This window comes from Watersipora subatra, chromosome 8 (assembly GCF_963576615.1).
Source record: "Watersipora subatra chromosome 8, tzWatSuba1.1, whole genome shotgun sequence".
Classification (NCBI taxonomy): domain Eukaryota; kingdom Metazoa; phylum Bryozoa; class Gymnolaemata; order Cheilostomatida; family Watersiporidae; genus Watersipora; species Watersipora subatra.
The window spans coordinates 15,869,756-15,892,003 of NC_088715.1; the positions used below are offsets into that span (position 1 = coordinate 15,869,756).

A 22,248-nucleotide genomic window follows, 5' to 3' on the forward strand; every position below is an offset into this window, starting at 1 on the left:
TGAACAAACAGACTTTATAGTGCTGGACTTTTCAAATGCGTTTGATGTTGTTCCTTTTTGCTAAATTGCTTTACAAACTAAAAATAGTAGGAATTAATGATAAGACTATCCAAAGAGTTGCAAACTGGCTTTATGATAGGCAAATGTCTGTGGTTGTTGAGGGTGTTGACTCAGACCCACGCCTTGTAACATCCGGAGTTCATCAGGGTTTTGTGTTGGGGCCTCTTCTCTTTCTTATATACATTAATGACATGCCTAATGTAATCAAATATGCCCAACTTAGATTATTTGCTGACGACTCATTACTTTATCATAAAATTAAAAGTAAGCAAGATCAGTTGCATCTTCAAAAAAATTTTAAAAACTTGGAGGAATGGTAAAAAGACTTGTAGATAAACTTTAATGTCAGTAAATGTGACATTTTTAAATTTTTTAAAAAAATTTTTAAAAACTTGGAGGAATGGTAAAAAGACTTGTAGATAAACTTTTATGTCAGTAAATGTGAGCACTTATCTATAGCAAGAACTAATCCCATTGTTGCAGTCTATTCATTAAATGGGAAAGACGTACAACCAGTAACAGCAATACGATACTTGGGTATTAATATTGACTAAAAACTAAATAATGATGAACAGGTTCATTATGTAGCTAAAAAAGCAACATCTACTTTATATATGTTAATGCGGGCACTAAGCAGAGCATCTAGCAGAACAAGGTCACAAGCTTTTAAATCTATCTGTAGGCCCATAATAGAATGTGCTTCATGCGCATGGTCTCCTCATCAAGCAAGGCATATTCAAAAATTGGAGGGCATTAATAGAACATCTTTCCGATGGGCATATAAGATCAAATGGAAAGACTCAATTTCATTGAAAATGAAAGTTTTAAACTGGCATACTTTAGAAGACTAAAGATCAGAAATAGATAGAAATATGCTCAATAGAATTTTTAGTAATAACATAGCCATTGATATAAAGGACCATGTACTACATAGCAAAATGAGTGGAATTCGAAGAGGGGTAATTAGAAAAGCAATATCTTGTGGTGTTGCCAAATATTGGTACTTTAATTTTATTTTGGCATTGATTGGATCTGAGCTCAATGCCTTGTCAGCAAGCACAGTCTCAGAGTAAAACTCTGATGACAATATTCTATTTACTATTTATTTGTTAGTTTTCTTGTCGCCTTGTAGAATTGGGTCGTCTTGTCATGATATCAATAGCATAACAATAACATAAATATTTGTAAATAAAAACAAATAAATAAAAAAAGAAAAAAACAGCATTGACATTTACTTTATTCATTTTGTTCTTACTCCTTTGATCAAAGATCCTAATTTTAACATCCACCATATCACAATTAACTAAAAAAATGATCGAGTTGATATCTCTCTATAATGCACCCACACGGGAGCGAATGAGATCACCAAGTAGACTAGACTAGATACGTGAGGCATGGGGCAATTGCATGTTTCTCATGCCCAATGCGTGAGAGTTGGCAGGCCTGGTTGTGATCTGAATCAGGCACAGTTCGCTTACATGTTTTCCGGTGGTCCATCCGGTTTTGAGGCCGTCAGTGGTTTTCTGGCCTTTTTGATTTTTTGGGCTTTAGTCGTCATCTCACTTTGTTAAATATTTATGTGGTTTACTGTAGGAAACTTTTATTATTACTTTTATCCCTATAATACAGTGGGCCATACTACTTTTTTTCTTTTTTGTGTTGTTAGACTTGGTGAGCCAGCATGTCTTAAAAGAAGTTTAGAGACGCTCAGGTTAATACTAGACAAAAAGCTAGTTCACAGATTTCTGTCTATGGTAAAGCTTCAAGTAGCGATAAGGCAAATATTGAACCCTGTAGTCTGTGTAAGGTACCTTTGAAAGATTAGGTTAATAACCCAATTGTTGATTTTTAAAAGTTTACAGATTTAATTAAAGGACATGCAACTTTTATATCTGGTTGTGAACTTAAGGTTGTAAAGTAGCTGTGTAGAGATGCTCTGCTTGCGAAGTAAATGATTCTTTAGCACAAAACTATCGACCATAGCCAGTTGAGTCAGGTTAAGTCTTTGATTCCTGTGAGTCTGAAGCCAAACCTTGATGCTATGAAACTATTTTATGCTAAGGCTGCTGAAAACCTGGAAAAAACTTATAATAGTTATAGTTGGAGCAGTGGCAAAAGCATTACAACAAAACATGAAAAAGATCTTAAAGATAAGCATTTGATAATTTACAAAGACAATTTAATTTGTGTCAAAGCAAACAAGAAACTATAGATAAAGTACAAAAGTTGATGCAAAACTGTAACTTGTCTCAACAAAATTTATATGGTTTAGAAAGGGTAAATAGTAAAAAACAAGTTGTGTTAAAACCATACCACATATCATACTTTGAAATTGTGCACATGATTTCGGGATGAGAAATATGACATTCTTATAAAACGATTTTATCGAGTACTCTCCTAATGATGAGCATCCAAACATATGGGCAAAATGCACATGTGTTTGTGCATGAGCATGCTGAATACCGGGGTCAAACAGTAGCTGTCTCCACAAACTGTATTTTAGCAGTTTTATACCAGAAACTACTTGTGATATGCGTAATTTAAAATAAACATTTGACATGACTGACATTAGAATATCTATTTGAACTTGAACAAGCTTGTGTTCATATGTTTCAACAAAATAAATAACAAAAAAGTAAAAACTTTCAACAAATCATGTTGAGCGTTTATAAAATAATGTTGCAGTATGTAAAAAACTCTGCTCACAGTATGATCAAGTATTTTAAGTTTTACTCAAATGTTAATCAAATAATGTATGAATGCTAATCAATATCTCGTCGTTATATGCGTCTGCGCTCCGCATTGACTGACGTTAATGGTCTCACTAGCTGTCCTACCGGCGTTGCCCGGGTAATAAAAAAGTTTTTAAACAGAAAATTAATTTGTATTCAACATATAACAACATTTCCCATTCTAACTTTCATATTATGAGAGAATTGTTTTGTGTAGCTGAAATAAATTATGAGAAAACTTCAAACAACTCAAAGTTTTAGAACTTTGTCAAACAACTGTAACTTTCAAGTTATTAGCATGGCACACTGCCAACAGAAAATTCCAGTAAGCTAGTTAATAAGCACAAGGCTTCTAACCACAGTAAGCTGTGACGTTACGTAAGCATTGTTCAGCTGAGCTATTCTAATAATAGCTATAGCTGGAGGGACACACATGCACCCTTTGAGAAATATGTCTATAGATTTATGCTTATGGTCTAGCAGAGATGTGAACCTATGGCTTTATCTAAAGCTAACGAATTTGTGTTTAGTTACTTTCCATAGCTGGCTATCATGGAATTAAATATGATTTATAAAATTATGAATAATTAAATATAGTATATATTTAAAATAATACAGCAGCAATAAGCTTTAGGAATAATAATTTACGTAAAATAATTAAACTCCATGACTAAATTTCACACTTGCTCAGTTTTGCTATCCAAAAATAGGGTGAAGTTAGTGGTGGCTACTTGTACAAGGGAACAAACTACCGCGTTTTGTAAGCATCAATAGAATTGAAACAAAGATGTGGCAATCAACTGATGTTTTATTAAAAATAATTTTTCTTCACTTTCTACAAGTGAGAAGTGAACATTCTAATCATAAATTAAATTTACTAGCTAAATCTGCCAAAGAAAATTTGAAGCAAATATTATAGCTAGGTGAAACGATAAAACTATAAAGCTATGAAACGATGATTTGTCATAGCAAAAAGTTACAATTTTATTGATTAGTAAATATATTCAAGAGTAGTAAAATTATTACCTTTAGTGTATATATATACTGTATACTAGTGTTGGGCCGGTATCTAATTTAGTGCCGGATCGGATATCCTTGCACATTTTTATCGATTTTCCTGGTATCCGTATCCTCGGTATTTACCATCTTCGGTATCCTTTGCCAACTAAGAAAGTTCGGTATTGTCGGTACTATTGTTCGGTATGTGGTTATCAGTGTGTCTTTAAATGGTTTAAAGTTTAATGGTTTAAACTTTAAATCATAACTGTCTCGAACAACTTTTATCGTTGTGCAAAAAATAGCCTGTGCAAAAAAACATTCTTTAGTCAGCAGTATATTGTTACGGCAAAGAGACTCCTTGTTTTAGAAAGCCAAAAAAGAAAAGAAAGATGGAAATATAATTTTCATGATAGATGTTTTTATTGTTTATTCTATTTAAAAATATAATTATTGATACAAACGTTATGTATAATAAAGAACAGATAGATAATGGCAAGGGGCTCTCTTTGTTAAATATACTGAAAGTTTACAGAAATCTTACTATCATACATTTTAATCAGGTAATGTAATCACATAATTATACGCAGTCCAATTAGAGTCCAGTCCCGTTAGAGTCTTTATATATCCTCCCATCTGTGGAGAACTCCCAAACGTTCGAGGCTGGTGGCATTATCAATGTAACGTAATATAGTAATAGATACAGTAAGCGTGAAAGTTTTCGTTGAATTTGTTCACCAATGCGTGCTGAGATTAGCATGTTCGTCACGAAGCGTTTCAAAAATCTCTCCGGATATCCGTATAACCATTTATCGGTAGGCTTTTACGGATGAATACCGATCATATCAAACCGGTTGCGGATACCTAGCTGTCACCGGAAATGATTGGTTTCATCGGATACACTGAGAATCCCTTGGTATCGGTAAGAGCGGATAAGCCAATACCGGCCCAACACTAATATATACTATATAAAATACTCAAAGTTAAAAATAAATTTACTTCCATTCCCCTATCTTCGTCGGCAGCATAACGCTGACACCTGTCAGCTTTAACCATAAGCTGTCTGCCCCAATATTCAACTGCCCGATGCTCGGAAAACTCCGAGTCACCTTTGCTGAAACTGGAAGCATTGTTACAATTTTGTTGTTTGTCAATAAAACGTGTCGATGCAATAATTCAGTAAATTAACGATGTAAATTAGTGCAGGAAATTAAATAACAATGTCTATGCGCGAATTAGTAATTGAGGAAAATCCCTAACAACGAGAATCTTCGAGGTCACACACAACGCGTTTTACGAGCGATAACACTTATTATGACCTATATAAAAGTTAAGTACTAAAGATTGGCTAAAGAAGAAATCTTATATTTATCACTCGTAAACTCTTTTCGTATGTATCACTATAATATACGTCACGAATAAAGCACCCCCATGAATCTGAGCGTTTCCATAAATGATCTCATTCAAACGCCTACATCTCTGGACAGGGTTAGTCTACAAAGACAAAAATGACATCAAATTGTAGCTGATGTTTTAGCCTTTTATTGGTCTCAACTTCATTTGACCGACTTTTTTGACGCAATCACATCAGACTTGGGCCCACGTTTTAGCTTTATTAGGCAATACACTGGAAATAAATTAAAATACTATATTATGGAATATTAGAAGGAAGTGGACCTGTTTCGTCAGCTGCATTTCAATCATTTGTAGATTCATTTGTCTTTCATTTTAAAAGTGCTCATCAAAAAACTACATGTATAAATTAAATGTTATGTTATTTGTGGCAAATATGTTATTTATTGACAACAATCTGACAGGTTCACAGTATCGTTTTTGCAGCAAGATCATGACAATTGCTTCATTCTACTCACACAAACTGTTGTTTGTATGTTTTAAACAGATCTTTTTGGGTGGCGTTTGGGAACTCTACTTTTTTATTGTATTAATTACTGCACATTGAATTAGTTAGTGTATATTAATATATATAGCAACTAAATTGAACCATTAATAAATATATCAACCAAATAGAACCATTAATAAACATACCAACTAAATAGAACCATTAATAAATATACCAACTAAATTTAACCATTAATAAATATACCAACTAAATAGAACCATTAATAAATATACCAATTAAATTAAACCATTAATAACTAGAAATTCCCCTGTTATAAGAATTCCCCTGTCTATTCCCTCTATCGTATAAAACTATATATTTAAAGCAACATTTCAATCCTAAATGTTTTTCCCAATTTAATTTTTAAAAGCACTATCCAAAATTACAATAAGACTAGAAATTCCCCTGTCATACAGCACACGACCAAAGTGATATTGGAAAAAAGAAAGAGTACTGATGGTTGAGAAATGCAATACTAGCAGTCAAATGGCAGTGCAGTGCAATAGGATAACTGCAATGGTAGCTATAATGTACTGGGTGTTATTATGTACAACAAACAGCAATAATCAAAGGAAAAGATTATGTTTATATCTCTCCCCCGCAATAGGAGAAATGCAATATTTGAAGTAAAATGCACTGATATTATTAGACTAACCAATATTATTAATATAGTAATGCAGTAATAATAGAAAACCAATGCACAATTTTGTTTACATTTCAAAACGTCATAGCTAACAATATCAAGAATTTGTGATATTCATCTAGATTTTTGGAAAATTTATTTAACAAAATTATTTAGAAAAAATAATACCAGTAACATATTGCACAACATCGGTCACTATATACTTCGATCTTGTAAATTCGAATGCTTATTCTTATAACTAAATCTTATAAAATCGAATAATTATTCTTATAATTAAATCTTATAAAATCGAATAATTATTCTTATAATTAGATATTGTAACAATCTCATAAGAATCGTAAGAAAAAATATCATTGTCATTTCCTTTACTTTCACTGCTTTGGACATCAGTTGGAAATTGGAATACCAAAGTACTCATAAGTGTCCAAAATGTCAGTTACTTTGAAATCCGCAAAAAAGAAATGATTAACTTTTAGTACTTCTACGTTAATTACAGAAACCTTCAGCAATTGGACAGTGCTATAGACTGGTGAAATGTGCACGTTTTTTGTGTGAAATGCGCACGACTTAATCGTTCTATTCTGTGTCGCTCGGCGTTTCGTTCCCCGGTCTTAATTTTGATAAAAATAATGCTGTCAAGTTTTAATAACGATTTTAGTCCGAATTAATCTGTCTATTTATGTATAATCTGATCAGATTGGTAAGGTTTAGGAAATTTTCTACAAATAATAAAGACTTGGTAGCATACTTAAATAGGTTTATATGTGTTTTGTATCATTTTTATACATAAACGACTCCATTGAAAAGTGGTTAAATTTGTTGATGAGATTTTGGTACAAGGGTTTGCGACGGCCGTTGATCAATAATTTTCGTGAGATGTGTGCACATATGCATTTATCATAAATCTCCCAAACAATCGCTTCGCTCGTGTTTGGTCATGGGATATGTAATAAGTAATAATTTATAGTGTTGAGTGAGGACTTTGAGATTAAATAAACAAGATGACGAGTTTTTACAATCTTAATAATCTTTACATATTCCAATCTTTTGCTTCTTGTTTTAAATATTTATTTTTCTACCAAAGCGGTGAAGACGGAGCAGCATATTTTTGTAGCATATTTCAGTACTTACACTAACAAAGTAACAAACATTCATTTGGTTGTTATGATCTGCAATAAAATGTAACATCACTATGTACTTTTTACCTTTTAAGATAAAAAGTCATCTGACCATCTGAGGAGACTTGAGAGCAATGCGTTCAGTACACTAAACTTTTGTGACCCTACAAAATAGAAACTTTGAATTTAACTTCGATGAATTTAGCTTACTAAACACACACTGGAAGTTAAGTTTTAACCTTTTACAAAATGTACTTTAATTTTGTCATCAGATTTTTTAGTATATGTTTCCTGTTATGGGCTTTTACATCACGTCACTATAACTTTTAACCAACCTTTTAAAAAAAATTTCAAACTGATTCGATAAGAAAGACCGAGCGATTCTGTTCTCAAAGGCGGCCTCTCTTATACTCGGCCATATAGTGTAGTGGCCATCGAGAACTGGCTCGTTTCTCAATGATTATTTTTGTTTCAAGGAAAAAACTTGCTCGAAGGTCAGCCTGTATCTCGAGCTTCTTGCATGTTAGGTGTTACATCTCTACTCGTATGTCGAGGTGTGACTGTATGTTCGTTAATCATTCTTTCAGGTGTTATAATAATGCTTGTGCTTTTAAGGTTGGTTATTGCTACCGGAAGTCGCAGGTAGAAGTTAACAGTTTCTATATTAGGTCAGTATACAGAACGCTATCTTTTTTTTATAAAAATAACGAGGAACAAGTTCCTATTTGAACGCATTAACATTGCGCAAGCTTACCAAACATTTTTTGCTTATATTCTATTTGTTTTTTGTGATAAGTATTTCGCCTCACTACACTTAGGCTTTAACGGAATTTTTTCTATTTTCTCAATATTGGTATTAGCTCTATTAATGTTTATTTGACATGGTTTATCAGAGATTTGCTATTAAATCGAATGTTAATTTCGTTAGGAAAGTCAAGGATTTTTCAATAGAATTTAGAGAAGCTGATGTAAGTTACTGCTTTCTGACCAAGAATCTCAAAATGGTCTACGTGACGGACTTTGCTGATTTACTGATGAATTGTGTTTTACGATCTGATTTTTAGCCACTCTATTAAATTGTTCTGTAGGAGATAGGAATGTCGGCCAGGAGGAAGCAGGTTGCTTTTAGGCATCGACCATCATCCAGCACTGCAGCAGAGGTTAGTCTATCAAATCATCAGTATGGTAGGTAGACAAATAGAAAGATATACTCTGTCGATACCAATTGATAACAACAGCAATGGTAACAAATAATGAATCACGATGTTGATATACAAAATAACTTCCATTTGCAGTAGCTGTAAAATTGATGGCTGTATTATACACTGTTGGTACCAGCATCTTACCATTGTTTGAGGCTTTTTGTTAATGCAATTCTATTCTTTTTAGTTCATCATGAACTAGTGTGGAACTTTTTAGCCCAAGTTAACAACCAATCACAAGTTAACAACCAATCACAAGTTAACAACCAATAACAAGTTAACAACCAATAACAAGTTAACAACCAATAACAAGTTAACAACCAATAACAAGTTAATAACCAATAACCAGTTAATTAACAACCAATAACAAGCTAACAACCAATAACAAGTTAGCAACCAATAACAAGTTAACAACCAATAACAAGTTAACAACCAATAACAAGTTAACAACCAATAACAAATTAACAACCAATAACAAGTTAACAATTAATAACAAGTTAATAACCAATAACCAGTTAACAACCAATAACAAGTTAACAACCAATAACAAGTTAACAACAAAAAAAAAGTTAACAAGTTAACAACCAATAACAAGTTAACAACCAATAACAAGTTAACAACCAATAACAAGTTAATGACCAATAACCAGTTAATTAACAACCAATAACAAGCTAACAACCAATAACAAGTTAGCAACCAATAACAAGTTAACAACCAATAACAAATTAACAACCAATAACAAGTTAACAATTAATAACAAGTTAATAACCAATAACCAGTTAACAACCAATAACAAGTTAACAAACAATAACAAGTTAACAACCAAAAAAATGTTAATAAGTTAACAACCAATAACAAGTTAGCAACCAATAACAAGTTAACAACCAATAACAAGTTAACAACCAATAACAAGTTATCAACCAATAACCAGTTAACAACCAATAAAGGGTGAACAAATAATGACCAGTTAACAACCAATAACCAGTTACTGTAATTAACAACCAATAACATGTTAACAGCCAGTTAACAAGTTAATTTTTAGAGTTGATGAATTTTGTGGCATTGTTAAAGGGGCCTGACAGCCTTTAAATTGAGAAAGGCACTGAAAATGAGAGTATCACAGCAGATGAGCTTGTTTATATACAGCGTTCATGTGTAGTAACCTTCGGACTTGATTGCTATGGATAACTATTGAGGGAACTGTGAACTCTGCTTCAAGTTTCTAATGTACACTTCATCTACAGTCACACCTGTACTCAGGAGATCACTTCAATGTGCGATGTAAAAATTGAGCAATTATTTTAAATGCTTCAAATGCTTAAACCTAGTGCTTTAAAGTATGCTCTCAGCTAGTCTTACTCTGATTGTAGTTATAAACTGATTGTATTATGTAGGGCAATGACAGAGATGGCTGTGGCTCAACTCCAGATCAGGTAAGGAGTGCTGGTAACATCATGAGGTATGTTTACCTGAGTACAGTCAAACATGGATAACTCGGCCACGGATAGCTCGAAAACATGGTTAATTCGAACGGTTTCTTTGGTCCGTTCCCACGTAATGATAAATTGCTATAGATAACTCGAACTCAACACTGTTAATTCGAACTGTTTTTTTGCCCAACGGCTACCGAAACGGTTGTTATCGCTTTAGAAAACCACTTTATTCAAAGACATAGAGGTAAACCTCATCTTTTCGTAATGCATAAGCGTTGTTATTACCACCATCGGCAAAATAATTTTGTCAACGACTTTTCTAAAGGTTTGGTCAAATTTGATTTATACTGCTATACGATTAATAGCACGGGCTTGCCGGGTCACGCGCGCAAGGATTTTCGCCACGCACATACAAAACAAAAACAGCATGTTGTTTTGTATGTGCGTGGCGAAAATCCTTGAGTGCGTGACCCGGCTAGCCCATGACGAATAGTTTTTCGATGTTGATTCCGTGTTGAATCAACGTCGGAATGTTGAATGTTTAAAACGTCTTAAAATTGTTTTTATTAAACGTATACGTTGTCTTAGCTAAAAAACTATTCATCGTTTATCCTAAACACAGAATACTTGTGTACATTCAATAAGTATCCATTCAAAAAGCGTGAGTGATATACAATGTACCGTTAAACCTCGTAAAACTTTTAATTGAACTGCCTCGGAGTGTTGCTCTTAACGAATCCCAGGTAAAGTAAGGGATTTTTCTTTGGTAACTTTTTCTTGAAGTTGCATAAACTTCAAGAAAAATCGGCAAAATTGATCGTGGGTAAAACGCTCAAAAGAAAAAGATGTCTTTTCTTTTGAGCATTTCAACAACGATCAAGTTTTGCCAATGTCAATCTAAAAAAACGTCTTGGCAATAACATCACCTCAAACAACAAACCAATCTCAAGTGATAGAAAAATCTCTATACTTTTTGATAAAAACGTTTTAAACTTTACATTAGAAGCATTTAATTTGAAGCAAGCCATTTGTGCTTTTGATTTATATTATAGTTTGCATATGTACATGTATCTACTAATAAATAAGTAAATACATGGACTTGTGACAGTGCTCTGATAACTTGAACGCTCTGATAATTCGAACACTTTTGCTCGGTCCCGTGAAGTTCGAGTTATCCATGTTTGACTGTATATGTAATTATCTCATCAATATATCTGGATTGTTACTTCATACCTTGCAGAGCTATTGTAACTATCTGGAATATTGGATCAAATTTTTACAAATAGTCTAATATAAATCAGTTGGTTGTCTATCAGTTATATACAGAAACTATCATGGGTTGTGTATCAGTTATATACAGAAACTATCATGGGTTGTTTATTAGTTATATACAGACACTATCATGGGTTGTTTATCAGTTATATACAGACACTATCATGGGTTGTTTATCAGTTATATACAGACACTATCACAGGTTATCTATCAGTTATATACAGACACTATCATGGGTTGTGTATCAGTTATATACAGACACTATCATGGGTTGTTCATCAGTTATATACAGACACTATCATGGGTTGTTTATCGGTTATATACAGACACTATCATGGGTTGTCTATCAGTTATATACAGACACTATCATGGGTTGTGTATCAGTTATATACAGACACTATCATGGGTTGTCTATCAGTTATATACAGACACTATCATGGGTTGTCTATCAGTTATATACAGACACTATCATGGGTTGTCTATCAGTTATATACAGACACTATCATGGGTTGTGTATCAGTTATATACAGACACTATCATGGGTTGTGTATCAGTTATATACAGAAACTATCATGGGTTGTCTATCAGTTATATACAGACACTATCATGGGTTGTTTATCGGTTATATACAGACACTATCATGGGTTGTCTATCAGTTATATATAGACACTATCATGGGTTGTCTATCAGTTATATACAGACACTATCATGGGTTGTCTATCAGTTATATACAGACACTATCATGGGTTGTCTATCAGTTATATACAGACACTATCATGGGTTGTCTATCAGTTATATACAGACACTATCATGGGTTGTCTATCAGTTATATACAGACACTATCATGGGTTGTGTATCAGTTATATACAGACACTATCATGGGTTGTGTATCAGTTATATACAGACACTATCATGGGTTGTGTATCAGTTATATACAGAAACTATCATGGGTTGTCTATCAGTTATATACAGACACTATCATGGGTTGTCTATCAGGTATATACAGACACTATCATGGGTTGTCTATCAGTTATATACAGACACTATCATGGGTTGTCTATCAGTTATATACAGACACTATCATGGGTTGTCTATCGGTTATATACAGACACTATCATGGGTTGTCTATCAGTTATATACAGACACTATCATGGGTTGTGTATCAGTTATATACAGACACTATCATGGGTTGTGTATCAGTTATATACAGACACTATCATGGGTTGTCTATCAGTTATATACAGACACTATCATGGGTTGTGTATCAGTTATATACAGACACTATCATGGGTTGTGTATCAGTTATATACAGACATTATCATGGGTTGTTTATCAGTTATATACAGACACTAACATGGGTTGTCTATCAGTTATATACAGACACTATCATGGGTTGTCTATCAGTTATATACAGACACTATCATGGGTTGTCTATCAGTTATATACAGACATTATCATGGGTTGTGTATCAGTTATATACAGACATTATCATGGGTTGTTTATCAGTTATATACAGACACTAACATGGGTTGTCTATCAGTTATATACAGACACTATCACAGGTTATCTATCAGTTATATACAGACATTATCATGGGTTGTCTATCAGTTATATACAGACACTATCATGGGTTGTCTATCAGTTATATACAGACACTATCATGGGTTGTTTATCAGTTATATACAGACACTATCATGGGTTGTCTTTCGGTTATATACAGACACTATCATGGGTTGTCTATCAGTTATATACAGACACTATCATGGGTTGTGTATCAGTTATATACAGACACTATCATGGGTTGTGTATCAGTTATATACAGACACTATCATGGGTTGTCTATCAGTTATATACAGACACTATCATGGGTTGTGTATCAGTTATATACCTGTAGACACTATCATGGGTTGTGTATCAGTTATATACAGACATTATCATGGGTTGTTTATCAGTTATATACAGACACTAACATGGGTTGTCTATCAGTTATATACAGACACTATCATGGGTTGTCTATCAGTTATATACAGACACTATCATGGGTTGTCTATCAGTTATATACAGACACTAACATGGGTTGTCTATCAGTTATATACAGAAACTGTCATGGGTTGTGTATCAGTTATATACAGACACTATCATGGGTTGTCTATCAGTTATATACAGACATTATCAGGGGTTGTCTATCATTTATGTCACTAGTACTTGCTATTACTATGTTGTGTCATTTGGGTTACAGATGTTTATGCAGGAGCTAACTTGGTGTCTCAAGAAGCTGGAATCTCAGATGAAGCTGCCAAGCAACCAATCAAAACAAAGTAAATGTTTTAAGGATGTTGTTTTACCTAGTGCCGTGTATGAGAAAGTTGCGCAACCAATGGAAATTTATAAGGAGCTCATCGTGTCCTAACAATTGCGCTATGCACACTCTTTTCATATATGTTTAATAGAGAGACCACAATGTTTACAAACAAAAATAACCCCCATTTGAAGTTGCTCTAAAATTGATTGTTGTATACACCATTTGAAAGAGGTCAAAATTCCCTACAAGATTATACCAATAATTTTATAATTACCAATAAGATAACCCTTTTGCAGCCCGACATGCCACAAGTTTTACCTAAATTGGCATATACCGTAAATTCCAGTATATAAGTAAAAAAATTGACACCAAATTTTAAGCTTAAAAACCCATCCTTGGCTTATACGGCGGTCAAGTTTTGCATGATACGAATTCCGGTATAATTCAACTTCAAAATACCGTCGCATATCAAAATTACGTGATGTGACATATAGGGATTTATTCATATGATGTGACATATAGGGATTTATTCATATGATGTGACATATAGGGATTTATTCATATGATGTGACATATAGGGATTTATTCATATGATGTGACATATAGGGATTTATTCATATGATGTGACATATAGGGATTTATTCATATGATGTGACATATAGGGATTTATTTATATGATGTGACATATAGGGATTTATTCATATGATGTGACATATAGGGATTTATTCATATGATGTGACATATAGGGATTTATTTATATGATGTGACATATAGGGATTTATTCATATGATGTGACATATAGGGATTTATTCATATGATGTGACATATAGGGATTTATTTTTATGATGTGACATATAGGGATTTATTCATATGATGTGACATATAGGGATTTATTCATATGATGTGACATATAGGGATTTATTCATATGATGTGACATATAGGGATTTATTCATATGATGTGACATATAGGGATTTATTCATATGATGTGACATATAGGGATTTATTCATATGATGTGACATATAGGGATTTATTCATATGATGTGACATATAGGGATTTATTCATATGATGTGACATATAGGGATTTATTTATATGATGTGACATATAGGGATTTATTCATAAACTAGTAGAGTACTAGTACTCCTACTGAACATGAGTTGGATCAAACACAAAGTCCCATTCATTGCCATTCAAATTTTCATCGCAAAGATTTTCTTCGCGAATGACACGTTTTTTTCTGGTGTAATGCTTTTTTGTAGTACTTGCCTACAAGCCCACGCTTCGGTAATCCATTTGACACATCCACTATCATCCATCCTTTTTCTTGTACATGAATCACAATTTATGGCAGAAATCTGTCTTGCGGCGGCTTTTTTGTTAAAAATGTACAAATAATGAAAGGCGACAGTTTCGTTCTATTGGTGAGGCTGGCCAATACGATAGTGAAGTATTGTTTTTTGTGCCTTGTGGTTTTCACTAGAACCACAAGTTTCCGCCTTCTCTCGTTCTTTTGTTCAAGTATCGTATTGCAGACGGCACCAAATACATGGGCGTTATTGCTGGTGGCGTTTTTGAATGCCATTTCTTCAGCTATGTATCACCTGCCTCTGATGCCGACGAAACTATTAGCGATTTAAGCCAGGGAGGAGCCGACTTATATGACAGATACATGTACGTGTCAAAACCAGGATTTTGACACTAAACTTTATACCTCGGCTTATATGTCAGAATTTACAGGTCAAATTCTGACAGGTTTTGTATCCGCAAACAGTTTTTGGTGTGTGTTTCTAGAGGAATTATATGTTTTGATGTCTGTGTGAAAATCTTAATTAAATTAATTAATTTTAAACTTGTCAACTTGCATTAATATTTGAATTAACAAATTATTATGTGTTTAAATCCAATTAAGCATTAAATTACCAGATTTCATTGGAAGATTAGTTGTGCTAATATTTAAATTTACAAATCATCTGTGGTATAATCAATTTTCAGCATTAATTTGGCTAACAAATAAATGCATTGATAATTAAAATATAAAAAAATTTTCAATGATCAAATTACTTTTCAAAATTTTTGCATTCATTATTGAAATAATTAATTAATTTCAGTAGAAACTAAATCATACATTGTATTACCAAATTACTTTGGAAAATATTTGCCATAAAATTAATCTAGGAATATAATTTTTTCTCAAAGCAAATTATGCATTAAATTGTCCAATATGTTTAAAATAGCAATCGCGTTAATGTTTAAATTACCAGACATAGTTGCAGTTAAATTAAATTAAACATCAAGTTTTAAATTTCATTTTTTAAAATAATTTTAAAAAAAATTGTACCCCCTGATTTTTCATATAATTGCTATATTTTATCATTATGCAAATATATATATTTGGACCTCCGTAATTTTAGTAATTAGTTTCCTGTTCCTCTGTAGTGCTGCTACTACATAAGTTAACAGCCATCTTGTTATTTAGAGGATGGCTATCTTGAGCTCTGTCGCACCAATCATAGCTGGTCTATTAAGTCTATAGGCAGCACTGTGTAAAGCATTGTTAGTGGTACAAATATTATTTTTTTAATTTTGATTGCTTTTAAAATTGGTTTAAAATTAAAGTTATTCATTAATAACATTCCTACTCATTGCGAATTCAGTCAATGGCCAAAAATTATGCCCTGCTATTAGTCCTGATTTTAAATCTGTAAACCTAACAGCTGTAAAATTATGTTTTTGAAAGATTATGTAGGCTGAATTCTCAATTCAAATAAAACTTTATCTGGTCAGATCATAACTGTACAGATCATAGCTGTACAGATCATAACTGTACAGATCATAACTGTACAGATCATAACTGTACAGATCATAACTGTACAGATCATAACTGTACAGATCATAACTGTACAGACCATAACTGTACAGATCATAACTGTACAGATCATAACTGTACAGATCATAACTGTACAGTTATGATCTGTTGTATGATCAGATTGTTATCTTCAACTATAAAAAGGAAATTTTCCAAGTTTAGCCTACATAATTATTCAAAACATAATTTTTCAGATTTTAAACACTTAAAATCAGGACAAATTGTGCATTGATGTGATAATTTATAGCTATTGAGTAAATTAATGATTAGTAACATGTTGTAATTTGTAATTGCTGTAAATGATAATTTTAGTTTTGCAGCAAAGTCCTCCAGTTTTTTCTCCACACTACTGTAAATATATAAACTGTTTAGTAATTTACCCGACGTAATTGCGTAATTAAAATGTCTACCTTGACGGTAATAGTCAGTCACAAACGAGTAATATTTTTTATTCAGTGGAAAAGGCTTGGAAAAGTCTATCAAATCCTCACACTGTTCTTGTAAAGAAGAGACAAATTATGAGGTCGTTATTTGGAGATTACCGGGCTGCAATGGAACAGGAGGAGAAAGAATTTGCTATTCGTGAGTTTACAATTACTTGTAAACTAAAAACTTGCATTTATGCTACAAACAATGAAAATTTGGCATTGATAATATACACAAAGAAAGGGTAACATTGATTATAAGACTAATGGTATAAGTAAGAAGGGAACAGAATTGATGATATCAACCAGCAAACGCAATTGGTAACATTAGCAATGAACCAACTAGTAGTACTTGTAGATGTAATACATGTACAAGTTTACAAGTAGGAAATGGACAAGCGTACGAGTAGGAAATGTACAGGTAGGAGGTGTACAAGTGTACAGGTAGGAAGCATACAAGTGTACAGGTAGGAAGTGTACAGGTAGGAAGTGTACAAGTGTACAGGTAGGAAGTGTACAGGTAGGAAGTGTACAGGTAGGAAGTGTACAAGTGTACAGGTAGAAAGTTTACAAGTAGGAAGTGTACAGGTAGGAAGTGTACAAGTGTACAGGTAGGAAGTGTACAAGTAGGAAGTGTACAGGTAGGAAGTGTACATGTGTACAGGTAGGAAGTGTACAAGTGTACAGGTAGGAAGTTTACAAGTGTACAGGTAGGAAGTGTACATGTAGGAAGTGTACAGGTAGGAAGTGTACAAGTGTGCAGGTAGAAAGTGTACAAGTGTGCAGGTAGGAAGTGTACAGGTAGGAAGTGTACAGGTGTACAGGTAGGAAGTGTACAAGTAGGAAATGTACAGGTAGGAAATGTACATGTGCACAGGTAGGTAGGTGAATGGTAGGATGAGAGTGTCTAACGCTGATTCTATATATAAATTTAAGTGTCTGTTTGTTGCTCTGTCATTCGTGGGTCCAGTTATAGCGACAAAGCTTTAGGAACGAAATTCCGCTTTGCACTGAATTTGAATTCGGAACCTCCGGGTCTGCAGACAAGCATGCTAAACCATTAGGCAACCACTAGACCAAGCTTGGTGGTTTGGCACTTGGCTGTCTCGTGCTAAACTGTCCATTTGAAAAATTTAGCAAGGCCATTCATATAATGGAATAATAATAACAATGGAATAATTGTGCGCATCATGTTTATTACGCCTGCCAATCGTTGATAATTGATTAATATACTCACGCTTTGGTAGCACGCTTTAAGATCATGATTGGGTGATAGATCATGAGGCAATCCTTTTTCACAGCGCTGGCTTAAGTTATAATAATGGCTTTTATAGGTTTAGATCTAAGTTACTCAAATTCATTGGGTAAAAAACTTAGCCCATTCAAAATAAATTTTCCATGTAAAAACCTTTTTAATTAGCCATGCAACACCGGGCATTCAGTAGTTTTTATAAATCGCTTTTACATCAGTATTGTTAGTACATGTATTAAAGTATGCGCTATTGGATAAGTTTTCACATTCATTACACAGTCTTGCAACATGCATATCCTGTTCCGTGACTGCCAAAATTGTAAAATCATGATAACCTATTTTGTTCACTCACTGAGCTTCGGAAAGTTGTTACAATAAGCTGCACTTTTGTGGTACAGTCATGCCTCGACATACGAGTGTCTGCACATGTGAGAAATTTAAGATACAAGCAAAACTTTGAGCAAATCTTTTGCCTTGAGATACGAGACGAGCTTGAGATACAAGCTTTTGAGGCAGTTCTCAATGGAGCTGCTAGAGGTGTGTGGTACGCTTATAAGAACAGCATCGCTCGGTCTTTCCCATCGATCATTGTGGGAGTCTTAAAAAGGTCAGCTAAACGTGAAGCTGAAAGCGAGCCAAAAAGTGAGGCAAAAAAAGCCGAAACTAGAAAAGTAAAAAATAAAGAAATTAGAATTAAGTTTAGTGTAACATAAGATTAAAACTTATTTCTGAAAGTGCGTATAATACTAGTACTAGCACTAGTGCTAGTGCTAGCACTAGTGCTAGCACTAGTACTAGTGCTAGCACTAGTGCTAGTACTAGTGCTAGCACTAGTGCTAATACTAGTACTAGTGCTAGCACTAGTGCTAGCACTAGTGCTAGTACTGGTACTAGTACTAGCACTAGTGCATATAATACTAGCACTAGTACTATAGTACTAGTACTAGCGCGTATAATACTAGTGCTAGTACTAGTGCTAGTACTAGTATTATATGCACTGGTGCTAGTACTAGCACTAGTGCTAGTACTAGTGCTAGTACTAGTATTATACGCGCTAGTACTAGTACTGGTACTAGTGCTAGCACTAGTGCTAGTACTAGTATTATACGCACTAGTGCTAGTACTAGTGCTAGCACTAGTTCTAGTATTAGCACTAGTGCTAGCACTAGTACTGGTACTAGTACTAGTTTTGCTAAGTCACATCGCCATATCATAGCCTACAGCTGCTACTGTCTCTGTCCACTATGTCTGTCTCAACGGGAACAACTCAGTACAGTACTGTACATAATAATGTTACAAGTTGTTGTAGATCGTAATCACTAGATAGGTATTTGTTACTTTGTGACTGTACAATGTAGGTGGTAAATTTGAACAACTAAAACATGTTTCCTTTGTGATATCCTGTTTTTAAGCGTTTTTCAGAGGGTGGGAGCAGATTAATTTGTATTTACCGGTAGTTATTATATATAGGAAAAACTGACTTGAGATACGAGTAAATTGACATACGAGCTCTGTCCCGGAATGCATTAAGTTTGTATGCCGAGGTATGACCGTATCTAAATGTTCTTTGACCGATTGCATTTTTCGCATTGCTCAATTCGAACAATATAGTCTCATGAAATGAAGGTGAGTCTTCTGGCTGTCGTGATATGCCCCCTTGTTTCATTAAAAAGGATTTTCTACGCTTGTTACTCAGTAAATGTTTTTTTCAATGGCTACCTGACTAAACAAGTTAGTTTGTCAGTGTTATAGAGTATTACAAAGGCCTGCTGTTAGTGTCCTCAAGTTGGCTCTTCGGTCGTAAAACTTAAAAGGAATTGGGATTATTTTTGTGTAAGCAGTCTTTTAAGCCGTTCATGGAATGTATTGTAGTTGTGCGGCTGTACAAGTCATACAAGTTGTACAACTTACACAGCTTGTGCAAGCTGTACAAGTCATACAAATTATACAACTTACACAACTTGTACAAGCTGTACAAGTCATACAAGTTGTACAACTTACACAACTTGTACAAGCTGTACAAGTCATACAAGTTATACAACTTACACAACTTGTACAAGCTGTACAACTTACACAACTTGTACAAGCCATAACTCGCAGCTACGCTGTTCAACCTGTTGGATTGGCATTACTCTCTTTCCTAGTTCTTCCTAAACTGCTGAGCTAGAAACAAATCTCTTTGCGGCTATCTCAAATATTTTCTTTAAAAAATTGATGAACAGCTTTGCCTTTCAGTTTTTGGTGTGCGCTGCACGTTCTTCATTTGCTTCAACAGCTTCTGTATGTTATAGGACCACAAGGGATGTCTCTAGCTAAAGTGCCAACAAAGAATGCTCGTAAAAGCAAATATTTAAAATCGAGCTCTCGCGTGGCTCATGGCATTCTTAGCACCGCTGATGACTTCAAGTTTACATTTTCAATATCGGATGATTATGAAACATCGGCACCTGCAAGTGGTTGTCAATCGCAGTCGTTTGTCAGTCAAGACAAGGAGTCCGAACAAGCAGATACCTGCCAACCAGCTCAACCTATACTTGAAAATTATTATCACATGAAGCATAGCAAACAGAGCGAACCCTTCACCTTCAACTTCACAGTAGACAGTTCGTCTAGCTAGTTCCTTCACTAGTTCCTTCACTAGTTCCTTCACTAGTTCCTTCACTAGTTCCTTCACTAGTTCCTTCACTAGTTCCTTCACTAGTTTCTTCACTAGTTCCTTCACTAGTTCCTTCACTAGTTCCTTCACTAGTTCCTTCACTAGTTCCTTCACTAGTTCCTTCACTAGTTCCTTCACTAGTACCTTCACTAGTTCCTTCACTAGTTCCTTCACTAGTTCCTTCACTAGTTCCTTCACTAGTTCCTTCACTAGTTCCTTCACTAGTACCTTCACTAGTTCCTTCACTAGTTCCTTCACTAGTTCCTTCACTAGTTCTTTCACTAGTACCTTCACTAGTTCCTTCACTAGTACCTTCACTAGTCCCTTCACTAGTTCCTTCACTAGTTCCTTCACTAGTTCCTTCGCTAGTACCTTCACTAGTTCCTTCACTAGTTCCTTCACTAGTTCCTTCACTAGTTCTTTCACTAGTCAGCTAGTTTATGGAGTCACAAAATCTATCATCACATGCAAACTTTTATTTTAACATGAAAGTTTCTATACTGTATATTTTATCATTTGTCATTGCTGCCAAAAATAAATAATTGCCATAGCCTTTATTCTTCTTAAAAGACATTTACTGTGTTTCCATGCTTCGAATGGATTTGGAGTTGTTTCCACGCTGCATCATAGAAACGATAAATCCGAACTAAAAATCTTTGAATTAAAATCTTTATTTAGGTTGGGATAAACTACTAAATCGTACAGCTTTTCTAGCAAGTGGCATTAAGCCTTCCCAATCAGCCCCCTAGCACCTGCGCTTATTGTTCACCCACCAGAACTCTAGAAGGACTGTGTGTATACTTATTCTCAGCGCTTTATCTGCACACCTGTGACCACCTGTCATGGCACTTTAAACTGCTAGAGTATTATTGCTATTGTAAAATGCTCATCAGAAAAAATCAACCAAAGTTAAAAATAGCAATTCACTTGCATAATTGCGTTTTTATGAAAACTTTTCTAAAATCAAAATTACAACCAGCAAGCTTTTATATTGGTTCAACATTTTAAACTTTTTCAAATTGACGATAAAATTTTAAGGCGTTTATGCTAACTTATTTTCATGACTGCCGCCTGTGATCGTATCATATGCACAGCGATAAAGTAATAAACAATTTAAATTGATTGCTTCCTGTTATGTCAATACTTTTGAAAATTGTTTTATCATACTTAAAGATATAGTTCTGACAATCCATTGTAAAAATTACAGAGAGACTACACAGAATTGCAAACAAGTTTCGATGAAGGATACCGGAGTTAAAACATAAACATCGTATTAAACATTTTAGAGAAGCATTGTCGAAACACAGATGGCAACTCCACCACAACTGGAGATTCGTAACCATGAAAAACCCTACAGATATCTTGTTAGATAGAATGAATACCTCCCAT

At 34.0% G+C, this 22,248-nt stretch overlaps 1 protein-coding gene across 1 annotated transcript; it reads left to right on the forward strand.

Annotated features, from left to right (window-relative positions):
• The first annotated feature begins 8,071 nt into the window (after positions 1-8,071).
• LOC137402005 (UPF0488 protein CG14286-like) lies at positions 8,072-21,389 on the forward strand. The gene is made up of 7 exons (XM_068088473.1): positions 8,072-8,117; positions 8,538-8,609; positions 10,046-10,084; positions 13,596-13,674; positions 16,983-17,108; positions 20,495-20,836; positions 21,281-21,389. Exons 2-6 carry the CDS (start codon positions 8,547-8,549, stop codon positions 20,818-20,820), a joined length of 633 nt encoding a protein of 210 aa, XP_067944574.1. The 5' UTR covers positions 8,072-8,117; positions 8,538-8,546; the 3' UTR covers positions 20,821-20,836; positions 21,281-21,389.
• Positions 21,390-22,248: the final 859 nt, after the last annotated feature.